Source organism: Ochotona curzoniae, unplaced genomic scaffold (assembly GCF_017591425.1).
Source record: "Ochotona curzoniae isolate NIBS_2020 unplaced genomic scaffold, NIBS_Ocur_1.0 scaffold_4683, whole genome shotgun sequence".
Classification (NCBI taxonomy): Eukaryota; Metazoa; Chordata; class Mammalia; order Lagomorpha; family Ochotonidae; genus Ochotona; species Ochotona curzoniae.
In genome coordinates this window covers 13,434,644-13,462,177 of record NW_024467121.1, presented here as the reverse complement: position 1 = coordinate 13,462,177, position 27,534 = coordinate 13,434,644, and the positions used below count along the sequence as shown (strand labels likewise).

Below are 27,534 nucleotides of genomic sequence, written 5' to 3'. Positions count from 1 at the left end.
GCTTTGTCACCCAAAGCTCACAATATACCTGCATTTATAATAACCTAAAAAGACAACATAGGTTCATGTCTAGTCGCCATTTCAAACAAAGTCACATGGAGTATTAGGGCAAAAGCAAGGAACAGACCATAAGCTTGAGTACTTGATGCAAACATCTGCTGCCCTGGGAATGAGCCTCAGTAATGAATGTTTTATTTTCTTTTTGTGGTCCTGCTAAATTTTTCAGACACACGTATCAATGATGAAAGTTCAGTGGTACAATTTTTCATAATTTCAGAAACCACATCAATTTGTAGTAGCTGCTTTGTCTAAATTTTAAAATGATACAATAACGCTAACATTGCTGGATTTCTGCCAGTAGAAACATGACCCCATTGAACTGTCACCTCCCAAACATCACCGGGCACACGTTTTCAATGTACTGGCCAGGCTCTGAGTCAACTTGTCAGTTCTTATCTGCCCTAAAGAATAAACTGAATCTCTGAAAACAAATGATTCATGATTTCTCTACCCACAAGTTCCGTGAATCCACCACAAACCCCACAGTTTGACTTAACTTAATGACAAATTATTCATCCAAACAGGTCATAGTAGGTTCACAAATTTTCAGTCTTACTTCAGGCTGTGGAATTTTTTCTGATTGGAGTCACTAAAAAGCAATCTCTATCCGAGAAAGCAGGCCTTTTTATGTTTGGCTGACTGCCAAGGTCATACTTTATCACAGAATTTATGAAGCTACTTTATTAACTTGAAGGCTTTATTAAAGAGGGGAGAAGAGAAAGAAAAACAAAGGATAACTTAATACAACCCCACTTCCCCAAACTCCCTACTTATTTTAAGTGCAAGATATGCTGCATCATCAAAGTGCTTGAGAATTATCATGAAATCTGGGTAAAAAGTGATCACCTCAGAAGTAATAATAAATAAAAAAGAGAAACAGAGAGGCACACAGATTGTTGTTTTTTTTTTTAAAGGATTTTTATGCTATATTAAAAAACCACAAAATAAAAAAAGGGATAACCAACATATATCTTAGGAAGTCCTTCCAAGTCTCTATCCATGGAGGCCTCTGTCATTCCTTCTCCTCTGCTCAGTCTGCAGTTCATTCAATGGACGGTGGTCATCCTGGAGATGACCTGCGCTCGAGTCGTAAAATCAAACTTGTTCTGCCAAATCCAACACCCTAAATTTATCCAAATTGTAGAAGCATGCTTTTACCACACGTCCACCAAAATACCTCCCATTCAGATCAACAACAGCTAAAAGGCAAACAAACAAAAAAACCCAGTCAGTAAGTACAGGGATCCTGTGAGACATCACAACAGCATTCACTGTAAATGGTAACTTCTCATTCATGAAAGCTAAGGTCACAAATTCAATTGTATTCTTCATATGTAAGATTACCTTTAATTGCAGACTCAACTCTCTCAAATTCCAAAAATATCCGTACTGCTTCATCATCAGGAGCACCGGGAATCTGGAAAAGATATGACAATGAGCAAGAGCAACATTTAAGTTAGCACTGACTGAGCTTTCTCCTTTAAATGATTTGTGTTAGAGAAAACTTTCTACTCACCAGCACACACAGACAATATTTGTCCAAAACAAATCAAGTAAGTTTAAGTTGTTTGTCATGAAAGACGGTACTGAATGTCTGTTTCGTAAAAGCCACCAAGTTGGGTGATAGGAACACATAGCTAAGAAAGGAAGTCTCTGAGCTTTAAGAAGTCCTATGCCAACCGATGGACAAGCAAACAATTATGTAATTCACAAATAGCAACATGACAAAGGAAAACAAAATCATGAAAGCAGACATTTTAGATTTGCGCTCTAATTGCTTTTGATTTTAGATCTCAATTTTGACTGTCTAGTTTTCGAAGCCCTCTACACTGTGACTCTTCCATTTATATAAACATGTCTCCTGCCAATGCCTCATACCCATTCCATCTGACTCCCAGAAGCTTTTTCCTAATATAAACTCCCTTCTCCCAGTCCCTCCCCAACAAACTCAACTTACTCATTTCAAAGCTAAGCTCCTATCTGACATCATTCAAAGCCCCACTGTTTTTCTAATTTAATCATATTACCTTCTATAGTTATAGGTGACACAAGCCAAGTTCAGCAGCTCAATATTCTCTAGCTAGTTTACCTGTGTTTATCCTTCAACTGAACATACCAGAGCACAGAATGGTTCCTTGTGTCCCAAATGCTCTCAATATAGAGCCTACGAGAGGCACTAAATAAATACCTGGCACATGACTGAAACCAAAGGCATGTTTAATTAGCTCAGTTATTTCAGCACATTATAATCAAAGTATTTAATCACTATACTGAGCCTCAGCAATGGAATGAATATTTCTGGAGGCCAGAGTCACGGTATACTGGGTAGAACCACTATCTGAAAAGCTGGCATTTCATATGAGTGCCAGCTCAAGTCTGGGCTCCAGCGTCATAGCCAGCTCCTTGCAACGTGTCTGGGAAAGCAGCAGAACGTGGCCCCAGTGCTAGGGGCCCTGCCACCCAGAGGGAAGCTCCTGTCTCCAGGTTTCAGAATAGCATAGGCCCTGTAGTTGTAGCTGCCTGGAAGGTAAACCAGCAGATGAAAGATCTGTTTCTTCTTAATTCTTCCCTTTGAATAAATGAATTTTAAAAATGTCTAACTTCAAATCACATTTGAAGTAATTTTTGTTTGCATGTTTAAAACTGTTACACTAAGAAGTGGAACTACTGTCCCACTTTTGGCATACATTCATTTACTTATAGTAATATTCTCTACGTGCAAGAAATGTTTTATGATCTGTTAATTACAACTTAGGTTATAAACATTAAACAAAACAACCCTTACTTCAAATATCACACATTTTCCAACTTTGCCATATTTTTCACATTCTTCCTTGGTCTCAACTTCCAAGTCTTCATCTACCTCTCCTGCACCAACCATGTTCTACAAACAAAAAATTCAAGAGCTGAGTATAATTTACAAATACATAACAAAGAAATGAGTTTTATTCATAACAGCAAATGTATTCAATCCCAAACGACACAACAAAAAACTCTGTCACTGGTACTTCTTAAAACACCAAAACATACATTAAATTTGGAAGAGCTATAAGAGCATTTATATAAGCACTAAAATGTTTAAACTCAGATCAAGTCTTAGAAATTTCAAATATTTCAAAGTAATTACTCACTATAGTTTTACATACTACTAATAGGAAATCTGAAGTCAAACTTACACAGGATCTACACAAATGTATTATTTTAGTTTTAACTGTTAGCAAGGGGCAGGGAGTGTGGAAGCAGGAGGGGCAGGGTCTAGGATGGGGTAATAAAAACCACAGGGGACAGACTGGCTTCTTTTGCTTCTCACCCTTAGTAGGACGACTTTAGTAGGACACTTAAGTATTTCAGTTAATGGATTTGAATCCGACTTCTTCGATGCATCTGTATAAAATATAGCATCAGACATGTCACGGCAGGAGTCCTACTTAAAGCAACCAATTTCAAGAGCTATTTTCACCATTTATGTCCTAGAATCATCTAAAAGCATGTATACAATCAGTTTCTGAGCAAAAAAAATTGGCTTACCTGCAATGAAAGTGCCTGCTTTATGTTTTTATGACTATTACGGAAAAATTTTAACTTTCATCATTACCTGCAACCTTTACCCATTTCACTTTCACTTTCTGATAGGCTGACAGATCAGATGGGCCACAGCAATGACAGGTGAGAGGTGGCTTGGTCTAACAAACAGCCTAAGGTCATTAGCCCAGAGTAACATGTAGTTAATTACAGCTGGCTAACTCAACATATTCTCACCAATTCACAGAACCACCATGTTAATGCTACATTAACTAGCTGCGTTCTGAGTTGTACATCAATACGGCTGCCTGAAAAGTTTTCTTTTTATTTTAAGAAAGGGAGTTCAGCTAAGCTGCCTCAAAACTAACTCAACTTTCCCAATTGAAGTGCTATGATACACCTCTCTCATTCCTATACACTCTCAGTACAGACTGTGAAACTCAAATGAAAATAAAATCATCTACCAACAGACTGCACATTATATTTCACAGAGTAAGCAAACTCTAAGAAAATTAGAAACCACATCTCAGAGTATAGAAAAAGGACAAAAAGTACCCAAGATGTCCTGAAGAAAGTAAAGATCTATCATGTAAAATAACTAGTATTCTATACATGGTTCTGTCCTTCATTCTATAAAAATATAAATATTATTTTAGGAAGAAAACAAGATTCTCTGCCCTAAGCAGGTATTACAAAGTAACTTTCCTCAAGACTGTTCATTTCCTGTCGAAGCCTCACTGTCTCTTTGTCCCACGAGACTTTTATGTCTCTACAATACAAACTTTAGGATTCTTCATCTCACAAATAGAAGCAGAAATGCATCATGAACACAGAATTGCCACATCACAGCCCACCAGCCTTTCCAGCTGCGCTGTGGCAGCAATGCTTCTTGGTACACTTACCCTGGGCTTCACCCTTCTCCATGGCATCACCCACAATGATCTTGCCGCCCCGCTTGCTGGTCTTCTCCACCGACAATGCGGTACTCAGCCCCTGCTCATGCTTTCCCAGACCCTGGCCTTCTCGGAAGCCATACTTCTGCATGATCTTATGTGCTACTGTGCCACTAGGAGGAGAATGGAAAATATTCCTTACATTTGACATTATCATCTCGAAGTTCAATTTTATATCACTACGATCTCTTTCCAGGGAAACAGTGTACATTCCACAAGGATTTCAATGAAATCACAGATAATTAACGAGTCTTTAGAGGGAAACTGGATGAAATGAATATTCTAAGCTAACAACTGCAATCCAGATAATCTGTTATTTCTACTTCTCTCATCGGTGTGTGTTCCCAGAACTGCAATGCTACAGAGTTTAGGACCAGTTTTGTGCAAAGAGCAGCCTGTCAAAAAATAAGCACCAAGTTTCAAACAACAATAACTGCATTTTTCTAACTAGCACAGAGGTCCAATGAAAGACTTTTAAATCAACGACCGCTTGGAGATCATCTATTTAACAAACATTAGGTGATAGACTTACTGTCTGAATGGAACTAAAGAAGTCACAACATTCAGGAATTATTTCTATGGGTGTTAATTAAGGCATAATGAAATCATGAGTCTTGCCTGCTAGTCCACTGTTTTTTTTTTTTTTTTTTACAATAGCATCAGGCTTTCACACTCAATCGTGGGGTGCCACATTAATCTCAAAGGCTCCCCGAGGTGATCATGTTGCTTAAAACTGAACCATAAAGTTTTTTCAATTGTACCACATTACATCTTTCTTATGCATAAGTTAAACATGGTTCCTGTTTAAAATGGAAGTCAGTAAAATATCAACTTTTACCAGTAAGCAGTATAAAAAAAAAAGGCAAATCTCCAGCATACATTCTAGGTAAGCACTGTCCCAATAAAATTTATAACTTATAATGGAAATCCTTTCTATCTACAGTGTCAAACATGATCACCATTAGCTACATGTGGCTACTGAGTTCTTGAAATTTATTAGTGTGCCTGAGGAACTAGACTTACATTTTTTAAATTTCAAATTAATATCAGTTACTTCGGCAAACAGCTACCATGAAGAGTCAGGCAAATTAGGATATGGGTACCCAGAGTCAGAAACTCAAAACACCAAGGTGGAGGAATCCACCATGGGGGGAGGGGTATGGGAGGGGTGGGGAGAATCCCCAGCGCCTATAAAACTGTACCACATAATACAATGTAAACAACAATAAAAAATAAATAAATAAATAAAAAACAGAAACTCAAAACACTTCTGGTGTGCATGAACCTCACCCATCTATTCCGTGTGTGACCAGTGGAGGTGAGTAAGCGTGGCAGCTCCAGGGCCTCACTGGCTGCCCTTGTACAAAAGGCAGCATCTTGCTAAACACCACACAGCTGAGCCCTTGGTGTGATGCTGTTTCATTTGACAGTCCCTAACAAATGACAGTAGGCATGAAAACACACCAGTCCATGAGCCCCATCCAAATGTCTGATTATACTAAGAATGACCAAAGCAAATGACCTACTAGAGAGGGAAAAAAAAAAAGTTACTTACCCTTTGGCCACAGTCTAACTCAACTCTAATTCCTATACTATTTTATTTGCAAATGTTATGAAAATAAATATAAATAATTATCAGAAAGCATTCTTATCTAGAGAAATAATGTTCAACATCTAAGACATTCAAAACTCATATGAGATCAATGTCATCTTGGGCACGGATTCTTTGAGAAAGGCACTGACTGAACTGGCCAGTATCTCCCTGTGGTCAGTCCTGAAGGCCCTTGTGTGCAGTCAAGCTGTGTCTACTCATCTGAGCTACCAACATTTCATGTGTTTTCTCAAGCCACTTTTACATTTTCTAACATAACAGCACTTAAAATCATTACCCCATATTAGCAAGGAAGGAGTTGCTAGGCCCTGTTGGAGACCTCGGTCTGTCCTGCTCCTCGTACACGGGGGGAGGAATGGCGGCTTTGGAAGACTGGGATCGAGGTCTGGAGTCTTCTTCATACGGAAAATCTCGGGGCACTGGGGGAGAAAAACAAACCAGGCTCACAAAACACTAGGAAGGAAACTGTCAAACCACACCTATATCGATGACTTAAAAGTAATTTAAAATACACTTCTGGTTTACCGTAAGAAGTAAATCTTTTCCAAAGAACAAATGGGGAACACTGATCACTGATTCTAACAGTGCTTCTACTATCTGTATTTCACCACACGTCCTTTTAGCATGTTACTGAAGCATCATTTACCCTTTAAAACACTCCTAAAGAGACAATCCTAGCATGAATTCTTAGATTTTCTGTATGTTCCAAGGAAAATACATCTCTTCTGATTCTCACGTGTCTACAGACCTGACTTAAGACTAAACCTTCTTTCTCCTCAGTTTCATAGGCCACAAAGGCCTCTGACAGCAGATGCTCATTAAACCAAACACAAGCTTGAGAACTATCCCGAAGCCTGGACCCTACTCTCTGACATCGGTTTCAACTGGAATGTGTTCTCAGCTTTTATTCATAACAGGTATACTAAAACACAAAAACAAACAAACAAAAAATCATCTTAACAACAACAACCAAAAAAAAAAAAAAAAAAAAACAAACAAACCCAAATATTGCAACAGGTATGAACAGTCCTTGTATAACAATGTTTTCTTGGGATACTGAGATGTGATCAATGCAGAGCAATGGAAAATGGTCTTTCACATTTCAGTTGCAAAGCCCAAATGTGAAATAGCTCATTGGAAGAAGAAACAGTACCTTCAGGAGAAAACAAATAACCAATGAATGCATTGCCCCCTTGTGGAGGGCTGTAAATAAAACAAAGGAACTTAGTGACGTGTTGGAGAACACAAACCAAATTGACAGGGGATGGTGGGGAGGATTGCTCTCACTGCATGAAAACCTACGCCTAAGATCCTGCCAGACAAAGGGTTAAAGATACCCAGAAGGAAAGACAGCAGCAGCTCTGGCCCAGCTTTTCCCTCAGAGTCAGAGCCAGAAGATGGGTTTCCAGGCTGTTTTCTGTGAACTCAGGCATTGAGATACAACTCATAGTTAAGGTCATGACTGTAACAGAATAGAAGGGGAAAAAACAGATCTACATACACTCTTTGTCTTTCTCTACAAGAGAAGTAGGTGGGGCAATGGCAGCTCCGCCCATACCTGCAAAAACAAACACATGGGTTAAAGGAGGGAAAGAAAATGTTTCCAATGCCGCCCTCTCAAGGGACTTTAACAGGCTTTATTCTTTCTATCAACATACCCCTAAGCGAGGGGAAAGGTAAAGACCTGGGACTTCATCTTCTTTGCTAATATACAATTAACTGAAGATCCATTTGAAGCTAGAATTAAAAATGCAGAAATCTGGGAAGAGCTACTTGGCTGAGCAGTTACAATGCTGGTCAGGATGCCCAGAGTCAGTCAGTGGACCAGCACTCACACCCCAGCCATGGCACCTCATCTCAGCTTCCGGCTCTGACTCCTAGGAAGCAGCAGTGATGCTCTCTGCCATCACATGGCAGACCTGCACGGAAATCTTGGCTCCAAGCTTCTGCCCACAGTCAGGCCACTGTGGGCATTCGGGGAGCAGCCCAGGTTGTGGGAGCTCTATTCCTCAAATAACTACAAATTTACAAAGGAATGAAGAAAAGTGAAAACATCTACACAGGCGAAACTGTTTCTTCACAAAAGCCATTCAAGAACCCCAGAATGTAGTCAAAGCGAATTTTAAGGCAAAACAGTTTACAGAGCATGTGTTAACCCTTCAGGCATTCTCATATGCATGATCTCATCTAGGCTTTATAATAAACCTTTGAAATAGGTTATTGGTAGGCCTGGCACGATAGTGTAATGGTTAAAGTCTTCGCCTTGCACACGCCAGGATCCCATATGGTCGCCAGTTCTAATCCTGGTAGCCTGACTTTCCATCCAGCTTCCTGCTTGTGGCCTGGGAAGGCAGTAGAGGATGGCTCAAAGCCTTGGGACCCTGCACCCGCGTGGGAGACCCGGAAGAGCTCCTGGCTCCTGATCAGCAAGTACCGGACTTTGAGGTCACTTGGGGAGTAAATCATTGGATGGCAGATCTTCCTCTCTGCCTCTCCTCCTCTATTTATCCACCTTTCTACTAAAAATAAATAAATCCTTAAAATAGAAATAGGTTATTGTTTCCAGTTTACAGATGAACTGGCACATAAGGAATACACTCAGTTCTCTGTCACAGGCACCCTGAAGCCTTTCCTAGAACTAAACCCCATTTTGGAAGTGGGAGTCCTTCTGGCTCTGGAAGAGGCCACCACATGCTGTCACAGTTCCCATTCATGTTTACTGGATGGAAAAGGGTAAACACAAATGCTTCTATGTCTTTTAGTCTTTTCAACCTTAAAACAGGAAGACAATGGGGCTTTACAGAAGCTAAACTAAGGAGCACCCTCCATCCACTCTTTCCATGTCCATTGTAACACGGTTAGCATCATTAAGAATGTATCCTGAATAGGACATCTGACCGAGCGGCTGGTGTCCACATCCCTGTTCCAGCGTCTGGGTGTGATCCTCGGTTCCCACTCCTGACTCCCGACTCTAGCTTCCTGCTAGCACAGACCCTGGCAGGCAGCATGACTGACTGACTAGGTTCCTATCTCCCTGCCTGGGGCCTCATTCCCGGCCACTGGGACACCTGAGGAGTCAACTAGTAGATGGGAGCTTTCAAATAATTTAAAAAAAGATTTCTCCAACAGAATTACAATTCTACTCATCAAGTACAGAGAAAGAATGCCCCTTACAAGCACCTAGTTCCAAACCCTGCCTTCCCACTCTCCCATGTGATAATGGAAAGAAATTACATCCAGAAAACCCGAATGAATTCCTCAGGTCTATGTGTGTCAGGAACATGAGTGGGAGTGTCTGGACCCTTTAGTGCTGACTAGAAACGCAACTGCACTTAGAAGCTCACAAGAGACTACATGTGAGAAAAATCATCTAAATCAACTTCAAATCAGCTTTTCAAAGAGTATAAAAAGTACATAGTGGGACTGCAGCATGTCTGAAACAGAAAATATTCACAACTTACTTCTTTTCCTCCTTTCTCGCTCATAATCTTCATCCTCATCAGAATCTGGGTCAGGTCTCCTTGAAAACCCACTAGCTTCATGTCTATCTTTACGTCTCCTATGACAAGAAAAGAAATGATATCCATTATAAGTGAACCACTGTGGGGATAACAAGCTGGGATGGCATCTTGACTGTCCTCGTGGATGGAAAACATACAAATCCTCTCTTTCATACTAAATTATTATGTATTTTTGGGGTAGGGGGGGAAGACAACAGATGCACACAAGGAGACACAACTGCTTTAAGATTAAATTTAGCTAAAACAGGAAAACTAAGAAAACCTCAAAAGGTAAGACTAAACAAATTTAATAGGTACATTGAGCATAACTAGCAATAAAGTTCCCTCAATATTTACCGCTTCCATTATAAAGTGCATCAATAGTTATAATTCAATAACTTCAATGATCTAGAACACATGTTCTTATTTGTGAAATGGTTCAATAAGTTAGCAATATAGCATTTAATTTACATTTATTTAATATTAGAACAAATCCTGCACTCATATATTTTTTAAAAAGATGCATGTAAGTTTAAAAAAACCCACCTGGCTGAAAAGCAGTAGTTATAAATGTTTAAATACTGGCAATCACACAGGAAAAAAATTTCATGACCAGGTTTCTGGATTATTTTTCTAACAAAAAACTCAAAATTCGTATTTCAGGTTATCAGAATCTATAATGAAATTTATTCAAGCCTGTTCCTATCCTGGGATCTAACTACAAATTTTTGAAAAAAAAAAAAAAGGCAAGCAAACAAACAAAAGATTCCTTTACTTAATTGTTCAAACATACCACAACAATTTCACTCTTAAATGCTGAAGTTCATGCACTGATACTCTAGTAAACACTTCAATTGCAAACCCCCCATCCAGTGAAAGCCTTACTTTTCCCTCTCTTCTATTTCCTTCTGCCTTTCCAGCTCCCGCTGCCTCTGTCGTTCCTCTCTTTGGCGCTTCACTACTTTCTCGTAATCATTAGGAAACATAGGATCATATTCATCAGCTAAAGGAATCAGAACTTCCCCTGCGGAAAAGCCACTGGGAACAGGGTCCTAGGAAAGAAAAAATCATCAGAGTACTGTCTTCACACCTTATATGACGACGCATGCTCAGGCGGCATCAGTCACGACAACGAATTTCTACTTTGAGTTTAGCAGTGTACTCCCCCACTATCCCATGGCACGCTGCACAATTTCAACAAGCCACCACCAAACAAAATTTAACACATTAGTATTTTGAAGCAAAACTTTTGATTAATAACAGCAACACAATGAACACTTCTGCTTTTATAAACTCTGAGAAAACTTGAACCAGCAAACTAAGTCACAGACGACACAATCATTTTTGTAGTCATCATTTAGAATAACTTCAGATTCTTATTTACTGACAAAACAATGCATTATGATTGGGAACATTCTTTCTTTTTAAAATGACTTTTTTTTTAAAGCTTTAAAATTTTTTTTTATGATTCATTTCACTTTTATTAGAAAGTCAGATTTACAGAGGAGAGACATAGAGGAAGATCACCTGTCTGTTGATTCACTCCCCACTTGACTGTAACAGCCAGAGCTGCGACAATCTGAAGCCAGGAGCCAGGAGCTTCTTGCGGGTCTCACACAGGGATGCAGGGTCCCAAAGCTTTGGGCAGTCCTAGACTGTTTTCTTAGGCCATAAGCAGGGAGCTGGATGGGAAGTGGGGCCGCAGATACCAGAACTGGCGCCCATATGGGATAATGGTGAATACAAGGTGAGGATTTTAGCCACCATGCTACCACACCAGGCTCAGGAACATTTTCTTAATTATAACTTTTTTCTTTTTTAAATCCCTTTGAACACAAATCTCTGCCCAGGCCTTGAGTCAGCACAGATGAATGCAATGCCACTCCCATCAGTGTAATTTAAAGTCCGCAAAACAAACAAACAAAAAAACTTTTGTATTTTCTCTTCTATATTTTTAGAAACACCATCTACTCTTCGAGAGAAAGAGGTAATCTTACAAAAATAATCAGAAAAGGGGTGGGTGTGTTGGTTCAATTGGCTAAATCCTTCTCTTGAAAGCGCTGGGATCCATATGGGTGCTGGTTCATGTTTTTGCTGTTTCGCTTCCCTTCCAGCTCCCTGCTTGTGGCCTGGGAAAGCAGTCAACGACGGCCCAAAGCCTTGGGAGCCGCACCCGCTTAGCAGACCCGAAGAATCTTCTGGCTCCTGGCTTCGAATTGGTTCAGTTCTGGTCATTGTGGCCACTTGTGGAGTGAATCAGCAAAAGAAGATCCTTCTCTCTCTCCTCCTTTCTGTATATCCACCTTTCCAACAAAAATAAAGCAATCTTAAAAAAAAAAAAAAGGAAAGAAAAAGAAAAGAAAAGGAGGAGGAGCCAGAGTACAGCCTAAGGGAAAACAGGAAGCACATCGTTAGAAACGGGCTGTGACCTGGATTTGTAGCCTTGATGCTCTGAGCCATGACCCAACTTCCCCAAGCCTCTGCACTTCCTCCTGCAGCTTTCTCAGCATAACTTTTCCAAATGACTTGTAAAGATTAAGATTCCCTCCCTGGTACATTCAGATACCGCAAACAAGAACTCAGTCAAGGCTAGTGTGCCTAGTTAGCACTTACCAGGAAGTGCACTGCCAACAGTATCAAAGGTGAGAAGGTCATTTGTAAAATGTATTCCAGTTTGAACACAGATGATAGGATCAATACAGCTTATTTTTAATATATTTAAATCCAACACTTCCTGTATTCTGTGAGATTTAACATTTGCATTATAAAATAAATCCTTCGCTATTTCCTTATGATTAAAAATCAGAAATGCCTATGATTCAATGAATAAAAACAAGCATAAACGCTAACTGCAAACGTATCCCAAACCCTATTGCTGGGAAATTTATTTAACATGGAGCTCCCAAAAGAGTCCCAAGGCTTTGGGCCGTCCTCTAGTGATTTCCTATGCCAAAGACAGGGAGCTGGAAGGGAAGCGGGGCAGCTGGGACACGAACTGGCACCCATACAGGATCCTGGCGCGTGCAAAGTGAAGATTTTAGCTGCTAGGCTATCGTACCAGGCCCAGTAGTTATGAATTAAAAAAAAAAAAATAAGAGTACACAAATAACACTTCTTTATATTAGAGAGACAAGATCAGAGCCACTCAATTTGTAAAATACCTTCATTTTAGTATTTCTAAGACACAAACAATTAACATGAAAGTTGCTTTTGTGGGCCCGGCACGGTAGCCTAGCGGCTTAAGTTCTCGCCTTGCACAAGCCTGGATCCCATATGGCTGCCAGGTCTAATCCTGGCAACCCCACTTCCCACTTGGCCCCCTGTTGTGGCCTGGGAAAGCAGTTGAGGATGGCTCAAAGCCTTGGGAACCCGCACTGTGCGTGAGACCCGCAAGAAGCTCCTGGCTCCTAGCTTTGGATCGTCGCAGCTCTGGCCGTTGCAACTGTTTGGGGAGTGAATCAACGGACAGAAGATCTTCCTCTGTCTCTTCTCCTCTGTAAATCTGACTTTCCAATAAATGTGAAATAAATCTTTGAAACAAAAAAGTTGTGTTTCTTATTTAAAAAACCAGAACTTCACTGTATAAATCCTGTTAAACTTGACAATGAATCATCTTTCTTTAAATGCTGTAAGCATGGCCTGAAGCAATGGTGGTGTTACATATTGCTAGAACAAGCTGGCAGTAAAACTAAAGGAATTTTATCTGCACACCACACTGAATCCATTAAAACCTAATTAAAATTGAAATAAATTAATTTTAAAAACTGGCCAAAACAAGGCCTGATTTGTTAAAGTAACCTCAGGGAAGCTATCCCAAGAAAGCTCTAAAAGCATACAGTGCTTTCTGTAAGAACTGTCCATTAGGGTGTTGTTAACACTTGCAATACAAGTGCAATATGTAAAATCCAGATGGTTGGACAGTTAGGAAATATTTGTGTAAATTAGGATGCATTCACTCGATCAATGGGAATCTTTCGTAATTAAAAACTGATCATGAGAACTACATGACAACAAACCTATTTACAGATCAAATGGGTGGGAGAGAACATTATATATAGGAGAATCAATTAACAGAAGATGATCAACTAGTGTCTGACTGGATTTAGCAAGGAAAAAAATAGGTCGCAGATTTATGGAGATAAACTGTTGAATCGCCAACATAGAAGCCTTCCCACTTTGGGGTACCTTCCCGTTTCAGAAACTGTTAGCACGGGTACCTCTGACCAAAGTTTCCAAGAGCTGCAGTCTGCCTCAGAACAAAACCCAGAAGCAGAAAAGTCAAAACCCCAAGAACGAAGAAAACAAAAAAAGGGAGTGAGCATGCAGCTGAGACCGTGCATCTTTGCTAATAGTTGACAATAGCAGCACTATTCCTTAAGCTTTGGAGTATTTCAAATTTTTTATACTCATGGAATTGTTTACCACAATCTTCTTATTGGAATGCCATTTGTGGAAAGATAAGCAGACACCTAAACTGTGAGTGCAATTTTAATTTATATTAAATTCAATTATACATAATAGTATATATACTATGATTTTGAGTTATCCTTTTACAAATCTTCCTCATCCAAGTTAACCAAGTTTGGAGTTGGCCATGTCTCTTTTGAGGCATAGGTAAAATCACTGGGATAATAAAGGTTAGGGTGGGAGAAGTATTATTGTTTTTAAACCCTGTATGAATCCACAATAAAATAATAAGCAATAACACTATTTATGATAGAAAAATATCAGAAACTCGTATCTCGTACAGAAGGAGAGGAACCACAGAACAGAAAGATTTTCTAAAATATAAAGCTTTTAATGTTGCGGGAGATGGGCAGGACTCAATGTTTTCTTTGTGTACATTTTGTTTCTTATTTTTCTATAACAACTATTTTTAATACACACAAGTTTTAAAATTGATACCAGCAAAAATCAAGCTGGAAATAATACTGACTAGAACTCAAAGGCCTAATGCCATGACCTATTAAAGAGCTACATACACATAAAACATTTTATACTAGGCAGGAACATGGGGAGTCCAGGTAAGTCGGCTCAGAGGTGGGGTGTCTGAATCTCCCAGCCGCATGCTGTGCCTGGGAGAACCCATGAAGAGCCAGGCTTCCTGCTGGGATCCTAGTTCCCTGTTTGCTGCTGCCAAGCAGTGGGTGAATCCCGGGCTTGTCCAAGCCTCAGGTCTGAGAACTTCCTCTGTCCACAGCGATCATCCTGCAGCCAATCTCAGGCACGGCTCTGGGCATGCTCAGGATCATGGCTCCGCACACCACCCCCATTTGCGGGGGCAGGGTCCAGGTAAGTCTGCTCGGACGTGCAGGTGTCTGAATCTCTCAGCCAGAGCCACGAGGCTGGGAGAACCCATGGAGGGCCAGGCTTGCTGCTGGGGATCCTAGCTCCCCATCCGCCGCTGCCAAGTGGTGGGCGAATCTTGGGCTTTGCCCTTTGGCTGCACTGTGGTGAACTCTGAGGTCTTGGGGGTCTGGAATTACTGCCTAAGAACATCCATGGATAAGGCCACAGTACATGTAGGTGAGGAATGACTCCTGAGGGATACTCAACAACAGGGTCAATGTACTTGCAGGTAAGCAAGAGGACTGAGACTTGGTGGTTTGGAGGGGGAGACTGGCAGATCTGTACGGTCAGACTTACACAGCAGCCCACATGGGAATCTGGAGTTGGGCTTGTTAGCACGGAATATTACTGACCACCACATGCCAGTCCATGTGAAAGCTAGTGCTGGACCCTGTACTGGCAAGCACATACAAGAATCAGGTCTGGGATCGCCTCAGATGAAGTTTCTATGGGGATCCCCCCAACTGAATTGCTGGACTCAGAACCCCAACCATGGAGAGAATTGCAGGTTCCACGGTCTGATCGTGGAGTGTATGTGTCAGAGCTGCGCCTCGTCAGTGGCTTAGGTGGAGCAATGGACAGCATATCCAGGTGCACATGGAGGATATGGAAGTATGTTGGAGTTTGCAAAGGACATCTAGTACAACAGAGGATGGAGGACAGAACAAATCGATCAACTACCCCAGCAAATGTTGGTAGTGAATAACTGGGCAAAGGAGACGCTAAGGTAAACTATGTCAGCCAGTGGATTCTGGAGAGATTTCATCATGCTGGGAGTGGGGAGATAGGTAGTAATTAGGAACTGTTGACTACTGAAATCTCAGGACCCTCAGAGCATGCCCCACATCGGGGACCCTTGGGTGGTGTCGGCTGGCTGTCCTCCATCCCAGAGTGCAGAGGTGTTTGGAAGGGTGGGTATAGCTTCTCCCTTTATCTCCCCCATTCTCCCAGATACAGGAAGGAAAAAAAAGAGAATGTGGAAATGGCGATCTCACCCACCTTCCTGTAGCCCTTGACTCCAATCAACTATGTAAGAGTCATCAAAAATAAAAATAATTAATAATTTAAAAAGTAAACAAAGCAGGAACATGCATCAGCGTCACAGGTGAAGTGTGGGCTTACCTTCAGTCCAGCTGCTACATGTGGAGGTGTGTCCACAATCTGTCGATCATCCGAGGAGCCGCCCCGCTTTAGGTCAATGACTGGGGCAAGCACTGTACTTTGTTTCGTCCTTTGGCTCTAAAATGACCAGAAATAAGAAAAGTAATATGGGGAGAAAAGCTTTACACTGGATTTTCCTTCGATCACAGGTCACATCTGTCAGCACATTACAGTTTAACTTGTATGACAAGGAATGGGTCTGTTTTCATTTCCTGGACAGGTGACACTTGAGGATGAAGGTCATTTTCCCTGCTATTAGGAAATACAACCCTGCTCTTTCATTAGGAACCTATAGAAAAAAAAATTGGAGAAATTATTCATAAAATGTGATCACTACTTATGTTTTACCATATTTTCTTTAACCTACACCTTTTTTTTTTTTCCTGAATCATTTGAAAATTGGTTACAGCATGACATCTTACACCAGTTTCCTAAAACTCAGGACATTCCCTCACCTTACCATATTACCACATCTAACAAAATCAATAATTCAGTAATTTCTAAGTTGTTCCCAAAATATCTTTTAAGTAGCTGATTAAACAAAAAACAAAAACCAAAATCAAACAAACAAACAAACAAACAAAAAATCAGGGTCCTACCAAAGCTCCTGAAAACACATTTATTTTCTAAGTGTCTTGATTTAGAACAAAATAGTCTTGCTTCCTTGCACTATAACCAATAATTTTCATTTCCTTCTCTTATTTACAAACACTGTCTTGTAAAACGCTACATATTCTAATTCTGCTCAATAACTTCCTAGCGATCTAGTTTAACTTATTCTTTCTGTACTGCAATTAACTGAAGGGAACGAATGGAATCAGCTCAGGGTGACGCTGTCAGACGATCTCCACAGCTGGGATCACGCAAGAGGCACAGAGCAGGCTGTCCATCAGCAACGCTGAGGCTCATCACAGGAGAAGAGGAGAGACAGAGAGGAAGACCTTTCGTTCAAGTGACCGCAACGGCTGGAGCTAAGCTGATCTGAGGCCAGAAGCTCTTCTGGGTCTCCCATGTATTATCCTCGACTGCTTTCCTAGACCACAAGCAGAGAGCTGGATGGGAAGCAGCGCTGCCGGGATTAGGACTGGTGCCCATATGGGATCCTGGTACATGCATGGAGAGGACTTTAGCTGCTAGGCCACTGTGCCAGGCTCTCCCTTTTGGTAATTTAAAGTGGTACTTCATTACTACCACTACAAAATGGTTAGAATAAGCTTCATCTCTTGAATGTAACAATATTAATCAACTTAAGTGAACCAAAGTTCACTCAATTATCAAATGTATAAAACAAAGAGACTAATTCTTCTCCAGCTGGTCAAAAAACAAACAAAAAACCCCCAAACAAACAAAACAAAAACTGAAAATAGACTTTTAAATTCCTTCTACAAAGCCAGCGCCGCCTTGTATCAAGGCTACAACAAAAAGAACACCACAGTTCAATATCCTTGATGAACACATAAAACACCTCCTCTGCACGATTCGTGCAATTCTAATGCAATAGCACAAAAATTTTCACCACGATTGGAGGGAATGTGCCCCAGAGACACATGGTTCAACACACACAAACCAACACGATACCTGACATCAACAGAATGAAGGATAACAATCATATGGTATTTTCCCAGACACAGAATGTCTCATTCAGTAAAAGTCAATATTTATTTAGAATAAAGGAAAAAAAAAAAACAAAAAACAAACAAAAAAACCAACTGTTATAGGCTACAGAAAGGACATATCTCAAAATTGTTTTATCTTTTTTCCCTTAAGAGTTATTTATTTTTATCGAGAAGGCAGATTTACAGAAAGAGTCAGAGAAAGATCTTCCATCCACTAGGCTCTCTCCCCAAATGGATGCCAATGGCTGGAGCTGAGGTGATCCAAAGCCAGAAACTCTGAGTCCTTTCGGGTCACTCATGCAGATATAGGGTCCTCAGGCACTGGGTCATCCTCCCCTGCTTTCCCAGGCCATAACCAGGAGCTGGATGGGAAGTGGATGAGCTAGGATGCAAACACCCATATGATGCTGGCACTAGCAGCTTATCCCATTGTGCCACAACACTGGCCTCATAATTTACCCTTAAAATAAGCAAACAGGGCCTGGCACAATAGTATAGTGGTTAAAGTCCTCGCCTTGAACATACTGGGATTCCATAGGGGTGCTGGTTCTAGTTTTGGCTGCCCTGCTTCCCATCCAGCTCCCTGCTTGTGACCTGGGAAAGCAGTCCAGGACGGACCAAAGGGGACCCTGCACTTACATGGGAAACCTGGAGGAGGCTTGAGGCTTCTGCCTCCTGGCTTTGGATTGGCTCAGTTCCAGCCATGACAGCCGCTTGGGGTGTGAACCATTGCACAGAGGATCTTCCTATCTGTCTCTCCTCCTCTCTGTATATCTGCCTTTCCAATAAAAATAAATAAATCTAAAAAACAAACAAACAAACAAATTTATTCTGGGGCCCCAGCCCAGAGCCAGAAATTACCAGAATATTGGGGCTATGGCTACAAAATCAGCATTTTAAACACACTATATTCAGTCTCAGATATACGGAAGTTTAAAACTCAGACTCACTACTGGAAGTTGACAGCACCACTTTACTTCTCCAAGAAATATTTACATTGCAAAGAACTAACCAGCAGTAGACTTCATGTTTAACACCATTTACTCAGTAAAAGGCAGAAGAACAAGCTAAAACCACATTACCTGTAACCCTGGGAGGAGCCCACCCTGCAGACACCTGTTCGAGAGCCTGAGCACGCCCTTACCTTTGCTTGTGTGAGAGCTGCCTTCTTCACCTGAAGCTGAGACTGCAGGAGTTTGAAGTTTTTGGACCAGCCTTCTGTTTTCGAGTCACTGGTCTCCACTCCTAGGTCATCGTACAAGGACATCTTTTCAGTTTAGTGCTGAAAGGCAAGAGGGGTCAAGATTAAAGAATGCAAAATGCAACAAAGATTTCACAGTCTTCCTTTAACATCATGGAATGTAGGATCCAGCATCCTTCAATATATGAAATTATGTTTGTGACATATATCAGAAATAAATTTCCAGAACTAATTTTTCCCACCTATAAGATCATGTGGCCAAGTGATTCAAAGTGAAATCCCTTGGTCTTATAGTATTTGATAAGAAAAGAGGAAGATGTTCTAGATTTGGGGCATAATTATACCTATCTGATTTTTAAAAATTGTTTATTTCAAAGAGTTACAGAAGGGAGTGGGGAGTTGGATACAGAGATGGCGGTTCCACCTGCTGGTTCACTTCCCAAATGTCTGCATCAGCAAAGGACGGGCCAGGCTGAAGCCAGGAGCTTTGACCTCTACCTGGGCCTCCCTTGGGCTAGCAGGTGCCCAAGCACTGGGCAGAAGATGCCCAAAGCAGTGTCTGCTGCTTTCTCAGGCACGTCAGCAGGGAGCTGGATCAGAAAGTGAGCAACTAGCACACATATGGGATACAGGCAGCACAGGCGGCAGCTTAACCTACTGCACAATGCCAGTCGCACACATATCCGTTTTTTTTTTTTTAATTTAAATTCCACTTATAATGGGAAAAAGTAGATGCTCTTCAAAAATGTCAATTACCAGAGTTAACAGCATAATTAAGTATGATTTGCAGCGAGAAGAAAATGAAAATACTCTTAAGAGAAAATATAGAGCACCTCAGAGATGCTCTAATTTTATAAATATGATTGTCAAAAGGGGAGTAGAAAGGTGCTCTGACTTCCTCATAACGTATTAAATAGAGATTTGTAATCTTAATCTTTGATTATAAAGAAATAATCACCACCTACATGTGACAGCAACATACAATATCCTCGTGAGTGTAGACGAATACGTAACAACAAAAAGTTAAGAGTTAACAGGAACTATGCTTGTCCATTCGGGCTCGAAGTTAACTGCCACATGTACCAACTCAAAGCCCTGCGGTTTATAGCTGAGGCAAACGAGATCTGGGGGTCAATCTGCCAGAGCGCAATGAGAAGCCCCTTGCAAGCCAGTCACACTGAGACCATGCCAGTAAACCCCAACTGCTACCTTCAAACAAGCAAACACCTTCAACATTCTGAAACCTGCAAACATTCTTCTTCTCAAAATAAGAGATCTTTCTTACAGAAAAAACAATTAAGCTGAATTCCACAAATGATAAGTAAATGCTTAATACGGTCGTTTCCAACTTCTACACATTCCAAGCCTGTCACTTCCCAGAGGGCCCAGAAAGCATTTTCCCATAGAAACTACTTGATGTGGGGGCTTGGGTTGCCAGGCCCAGGTCCTGGGGCCTGCCTACTAGGTGGGTGCTGGGCTGGTGAGCCCCAGGAGTGGGGGATCTGGCTTGGACACCTGGCCCAGCTCATTGGACTCACGTGCAAGAAAGCATCCTATTTAATGAAAACGGCAGAACAGTGGGCACAGGCCCTGTTTTTGTAAAAGGGGAATATGGCAGGTCATTTGGCGTTGTAGTAGAACAACAGAACAAACTGGAAAACTACCCCAGCCAAACGATGACAGCAAAAAACCTTGGTGAATGGAGACTTGAAACTTACTATATCAGTCAGTGGACACTGGGAGGGTGACATCATCCTTGGATCGGTGAAACCAGCAGCATTCCAGAACTATCCAAACCACTTGAACGGAACCCTCAGAATATGTACACAGTGAGACTCTGGGCTGACATGAGGTGGCAGTTCCTCGTCCTTGGGTCCTGAGATGCGTGGAAAGTTGTCTGTGGCTTCCCCCTTTTCTCTCTCCCTTTTCCCCAGAAACAAGGAATAGCAAAACTGTAAACAATGAGTTCACCCAGTTTTTCCTAAATCTCGATCCTTCCCACCCTAATCAACCATGTAATCATAAAAAATAATAAAAAAGAAACCACTTTATACCAAATCCTATTCCATTTGTGTTCTGACTCAGAAGGAAAATATTTAAATTCCTCACCCCAGGTTTGACTCAGGGAAAATCCTTTTAATTTTAACTTCAGTGCATTCTTTCCTCTCAGCCTTCCTAGTATGGTAAGACCCTGCCACCCCACACCTCAGCTGCCCTCGGCTGCACACCACATGGGGTGGGGTACTGAGCGGACACCAACACCCATCTCAGAACAGCCGCTCTGCTCTCCTGCAATTAGGCCCTGCCTGAAGCCGTTACCACCAACAGGTTGCAGCTCTTCACAGCAGCTTCACTTCTCCGTACTTGAAAGCTTTCCTTTTTTTAATTTTTAAAATCAAAGGTCCCCAAGGCCATGAAGAAGGAGGGTTTCTAAAAGCAGAGCCCTAGGGTATTGGTGTCTGATTGCTCCAACAGACACAAAGAAGTGGAAGTTGGTTTACAGAATCTCTTCCCACATACGCCTTCCTGGGAGGCAACCCATGGGCACTGCTGACAGCAGCACATGCAACAGCACAAAGTCAAACTGACTCAGAAGGTGATACCTTGTATCGTAATCACGATGCATGCATGGATGCCAAATCAAGAACAATAAACTTCATTGCTTAACAAGGATGACTGAGAACTGGTCCACTTCTTCAAAGTTTTGCAAAAAAACCCTCTTAGGATACACTGCAGAACCTATTTTAACCCATTCTATTGCTTCTGTTTTATTTTATATTTATTTATTTTTGATGATTATTACATGATTGACCAGAGTGGGAAGGATACTGAGGGTCAGGGAAAAGTGGGTGGAATCACTGTTTTCAATTTCTTTCTTTCTTTCTGTCTCTGGGGGAAGGGGATAGATGAAGGGGGAAGCCACACCCAGCCTCTGAAATGTCCCAGTAACCAGGGATGGAGAACCATCACCCAGTATCAACTCACGGTCCGGCTGTAGTGTATGTTCTGAGGGGTCTGATCAAGCAATTTGGATAGTTCTGAAATGCTGTCGATTTTGCCGATCCAAGGATAAGGCAACCCTCCCAATATCTGTTGGCTGACATAGCTGACCTCAAGTCTCCATTCACAGATTTTCGCTGTCATCATTTGCTGGGGTAGTTGTCCAGGTTGCTCTGTTCTTTCTTCTGTGACAGTACCGCCATAGTCCCCATGTGTGCCAGGGTCTGTGTCCACAGTTCCACCTTTTTTACTCACTGGCAGTTTGAAGGACCAGAGCCAAGTGACCCAAGCCCTACTGGATCCCCACGTCCCCAGGGCTCACAAACCCAGAATCCACCTTGCATGTGGGCCTCAGGACCCGGGCCAGGCAACCCAAGCCTTGCTGATCCCCAACCCCCAGGGCTCACGAACCTGGCACTCACCTGGCAGGCTAACCCACTCTATCGTACACTACAAAAAGCTAGACCCAACTTACACCATTCTTTACTACAGATCAATGCTCAGCCCAAAGCTAGGTAGGAAATGAGGTCAGACAGCGTTAAAGGTCTAGTTGCAAAGCCCTTCCATGCCATCTATTCAGGAATTCTGGGCAGCAACACTTCGGCTCTAAAGAACACTGTGCTCAGTGGCTTTTCTGCACTTTTCTCATAGTTCACCTGGAATTCCAAACTCCTCATTCTTACTTAGACACACATATGCTTGAACTCTAACGTGGGAGGACTCAGTAAAAGCAGAAGCGAAAAAAGCAAGCGAGTTCATCCTAGCCCCATGGTCCTCAGGAAAGTATTAGTTTTCAGTCAGAAATGACCAAGCATGCTATCTCCAGCTTCATAAACTACAAGTTCATTTGTTTTCTTCAATCTTACGAACTGAAGTTAAACACTACTTTAGATGTTTATTTCTCTCAATATCACTTTGTAAGAAACTTGAGAACTGCTTTAGAGATCTTCCAAATATGTAAAAAAGCAAATAAGATAACCAAATACTCTCTCACATAATGGAGAATAGGGAGATCAGCTTATTCATTCTTGAATCTCCAATGTCTTAATATGGAGTAGAAATTTAATTAACATTTATTAAATTGTTTAATGCAATACAAATTCTAAATTGTAGCCACATAAATCAACACAAACTAAGCAATGTTAACAGGCTCCACTGCAAAGTACACAGGCAACAGGACCCAGAGAAGGACAGTGGGGATGCCTGCACAGAACCCAGTGCTTACTGAATGGCAAAATCCTGAAGTTTTATATTTAGGACATTTCACAATACAATCATAAGTTCAAAAAGAAAAGAGTAAGAGGCAGTGGCGGGGGACAGCATGCTGAGTGACCCTGAGCACTAGCGCACCTCCCCAGCTGGAACACTGCAGCGGACGGAGACACGCCTCAGCATTCTGGGTAAAACTCAAGCCCGACTGAGGATCTGTTTCCAACATGACTCCACACTTAGCGGTCTAACATGTTAACACTTCCTAGCTGAGTTATGAGGTTTATGAGGCCACGCTCCTCTCTTCCATTTCATGTCTAAATTGCAGGTGGCTGACAACCCCTTTGGACTGCCTTGCTCTGAAAGCTTTACGGTCATTTATGCAGAAAAATCTTGCATTCAACTAAAGTTCCTCACTTGTTTTCCCAAACCTCTAAAACACATTTTAAGTATTAGAAACTAATGTCATCTTACCAGTTTCTGCCAGTTTGCTATAAGAGCTTATAAAATCAAATCTGTGAATCCCAGTAAACACAGATGTTTTCATTTTTTCACTTTCACTGAAGTTCACAAAACTGTATTAATCACTGCAGCAATACATTGTTCTAATCCACTCATGCATGTATCACTTGCCCTTACTTAGTTATAATGCTACAAGCACTTGTGAATTTACCATTCTAAATAAGACAGGATCTGGACAAGAAATCATACCTAATCACATGCCCTGCCCCCAAGCCATTCACCTGACTTTCTCTGAATCCCATTTGCCTTATTATTTCCTTGCTGTCTTTTCAAACAAATTTATTCAAATGATGTTTAGAAGTTATTTGCTTATCTGAAAGGTGGTGAGGGAGAGTGGGGGAAGAGGTAGGTGTGTATCTCATCTGCTGGCCCCCTCTCCATTGCCTGCGGCAGTCATGGCTAGGCCAGGCCAAAGCTAGCAGCCTGGAACTCAGTCTGCTTTTCCCATCAGGGATCCAAGTGCTAACGGCATCATTATCTGCTGCCTCCCAGGGTACCCACCTGCAAGAAACTGGAGTTGAGCGCTAAACCAGGACACTGACAAGCATGCCTGTGTCCTAAGCTACGTCTAAACCACCACGTAAAATGCCCACCCTGTGTTTACAGTCTTAACACAGCTCTTCTTTAAAAGGTGCTTGCAACTTTCATTTTTGTCCCAGTTTATTAATTCTCCCCATGGCAATGAAACATATTTAACAAGTGCCTTACCAAGGCTCTGTCAATACTCACATTTAACAGATTTAGTGTTGAGGATAGTACCTGGATAACATATAAGACATTCATTTCATAAAGTCTGGCTCCAGTTGATGAATAAAAATCAGCATTTTCTAACATTTAGAAATATCATAAGCAGACAGGATCCAAAGCAAATATCAACAGCTGGTATTTCTAACTTCCTTAATATATTTGCCATGAAGTCCATTATATCAACAGCAGCCTTTGATCAACCTTCCTTTATATATTAAGAACACAATAAACATGATTCTGCTGGAAGGAAGAATAGTGAATTTTCGAGACTGCACAAAGCTGCAGAGCTTTTTTTTTTTTTTTGAAGACTCAGAAAGAGAAAGCTCCATCTGCTGGTTCATTCCCCAAACGCTTGCCAACAGCTGAGGCTGGGCGCCAGCTGAACACAGGTCCCCCGGGTGGCAGGCAGACACCTGACCACTTGAATTATTACTACAGCTATCCAGGGCCTGCACTGACCAGAAGCTGCAGTCAGCAGTACTGTGTCATGGAATGCAAGCATCACACCCCCCAGTAAGCAGATGCCCACTCGTGTGGAGTATTGTTTTTACATAAGTACTATTAGCATGAAGAAGAACGTGTACGATGTCTCAGAAACTTCCTACCCACTTGTCTTTCACTTACGTATCGTAGAAGCCTTTGTAACTACTGTTCCCATGCCAAAGCTACCCCCAATTTGCTCCCACTACATATACTAAATTTACTGGGATTATTAGCAACCTGTTATGCTGCCTCCAACTGTCAAGATAAACAAATACCTCTTACAGTGTTTTTGGCTTCATTTTTAATCTCTGGCTTTGCAATATGCCTGGAACACAGTAAGAAGTCTATAAATATTTTTCTAGCAGCTGGTATTGTGCCATTGCAGGTAAAGCTGCCATCTGCAACACGAGTGTCCCATATAGGAGTTGATGTGTATCCCAGTTGCTCCACTTCCAATGCAGCTCCCTGCTAATGGCTTAGGAAAAAGAGCAGGGGGTGGCCCAAGTATATAGACTCCACTATCCATGAGAGATGCAGATGAAGCTCCTAGCTCAGCTCTGGCCAGCGTGGCCACTTGGAGAGTGTCCCAGCAGACGGAAGATATCTCTCTGTAACTCTTTCAAATAAATCTTAAAGAAGAAAAACAAAATTTCAAGATTTTATCAGTTGAATTGGTGGAAAATGAATGCATTACTTAAATCACATTATCAAGAAATTAAATTGGCAGACCTGCTCTTTAAGGACATAAGGCAAGTGGAATGTGATGTAAGAAAGGAAAAATTAAAATTGCAAACCCAAATGAATCAGAGGAAAAACCACCACCATACAACCAATAACAAGGCAGGGCCTGAGTTCTGGCCTCTCAAACAGCAGGCTTAAATAGAACCTTGAGATCAGTAAGCAGAAATCCAATGAGAAATGAAAGCTGCCTCACTGAATCTGGCTTTGTCAAGCTGCACAGAAACAGCGGGCAGTCAGGGTCATGCACTTCGATGTCCCCAAACGCAGAAGCTGTAATCGCCATGTGTCCCCTGTATTACATCTGCAACAACTTGGTTTTCATCAGTTCAATACGCCACTCTCATCCTCACGCTCTGTACCAGCAGAACACCACGGAGCGCAGTGCAGTGCAAAGCCCAACCGTGTGATCCAGCGGTTTAAGAGCTGGTCCTGCTGTTACCTCTGAGGTCCACAACAACTGGATCCCCTGTTCCCTGCCAGGAGCAGCGAAAGGTTGGAAAACGCGTGTCCAGGAAAAAACAGAAAGGTTATAAAGGAAATCCACTGTCAACACTTTTGGGGGTGTACACCTTTCTCAACATTCTCCGTAAAGGAGGTGTTTAGGTTCCCTAGAACTCCACGAGGAAACGGCTCTCTGTCACCACTTCTGCACACCTTACAGCCACGCTAACACTCCACTCCGTTCTCAGCTACACAGCACGCGGCAGACTGCTGCACGAATGATGAAAATAAAATGCTCCCAGTGTCGGTTCCTATCTTGTTCGCCTCACATTCCCTGTAAGCCAGTCTACTCAAAATGCCGGCAGCCTACAACCACCAACAACGTGGGAACGCTGTTGAAGAGCAAGGCAGACTTCTCTACTCATCACCTTGGTCTCTCGTCTATTCCATTTTCCATCCTAGGCCCGGTTCTGGCCAACAGGACCTTGCCAAGAGCGCCCATAGACGCTTCTGATCTCCCATATGGGCGCCAGACCTGCTGCTCTCCTGGCCGTCTCCAGCATGCGCCAGGGGCTGGCCCCTGCAGACTGCGCACCCCATTCCCTGCCCGAGGAACCTCGTCCTCACCTCGCACATGCAACAAGACACCTGGAGGACCTGGTGTGCGCCTCGCCAGACCCCGGCTCGATCCAGCTGGGTGGATTTCCAGGCGACCAAGGACCATCTCCTTCAAGCTGCAGCCAGAGGAGACGCTCACACCCCTCAGGGAGGCTGCCGTCACCTCTCCGGGTGAGCTGCCCGCTTCCATAGATGCCGGCACCTGCCACTCCCAATCTCGGGGTCCAGGAGGCCAGCCTGGTGGGGGTGACACCCTCAGAGCGGACAACCTGGTCAGGACAAGGAGTTCCAAAGAGGCCGAGGCATACACGGAAAAGGCTGGGGGGACGAGGGTGGCGGACCAGGGCGCGGAGCAGGTGCTGGGGTCGCACGCATACACACCCGGAGCAGGGGCCGGGGTCGCACACACACACCCGGAGCAGGGTCCAGGGTCGCACACACACACACACACCCGCGGCTCGGGCTGGCCAGGCCGAACCCCCCTCCACCTCCCGGCCCGGCCTACAGCCGCCGCGGCCTCGCGTCCAGCGCCTCCCGGCCCGCGAGGGCAGCCACTCACCCAGCCGGCCGCGCCGACTCTGCCCATGAGCCGCCCCGGGGGCAGCGCGGAGCCGGGCCGCACTCCGAGGACGCCTGCAGCCGCGAGCCCACCACGGCGGCCGCCCACCCGCAGCCCAAGACGCTGGGCGCTCCGCGGCGCGGGGTCGGGAGCGGGGGCCGACGGGAAGGCGCGCCCGAGAGTGCGCGCGCGGCGCGGGAGCGTCGGCTCACTGCCCCCCGCCGGCAGGAGGACTGCACT

The 27,534-nt window shown here is 42.7% G+C and overlaps 1 protein-coding gene across 2 annotated transcripts; it reads right to left on the bottom strand.

Annotated features, from left to right (window-relative positions):
- Positions 1–393: 393 nt before the first annotated feature.
- On the bottom strand, positions 394–27,453 carry RBM17 (RNA binding motif protein 17). Of its 2 annotated transcripts, none has more exons than XM_040967865.1 (12): positions 27,295–27,453; positions 18,918–19,055; positions 16,119–16,235; positions 10,533–10,699; positions 9,609–9,706; positions 7,649–7,705; positions 6,425–6,566; positions 4,497–4,648; positions 3,371–3,444; positions 2,846–2,944; positions 1,405–1,477; positions 394–1,259 (listed from the first exon to the last, which is right to left on the bottom strand). In XM_040967865.1, the coding sequence occupies exons 2-12, from the start codon at positions 19,038–19,040 to the stop codon at positions 1,156–1,158; spliced, it is 1,206 nt and encodes a 401-aa protein (XP_040823799.1). In that variant the 5' UTR covers positions 19,041–19,055; positions 27,295–27,453; the 3' UTR covers positions 394–1,155. The 2 variants fall into 2 exon arrangements, with proteins under 2 accessions (XP_040823799.1, XP_040823797.1); XM_040967863.1 differs by having other exon boundaries at positions 400–1,259; positions 4,485–4,648; positions 27,295–27,434.
- Between the last annotated feature and the right edge of the window lie 81 nt (positions 27,454–27,534).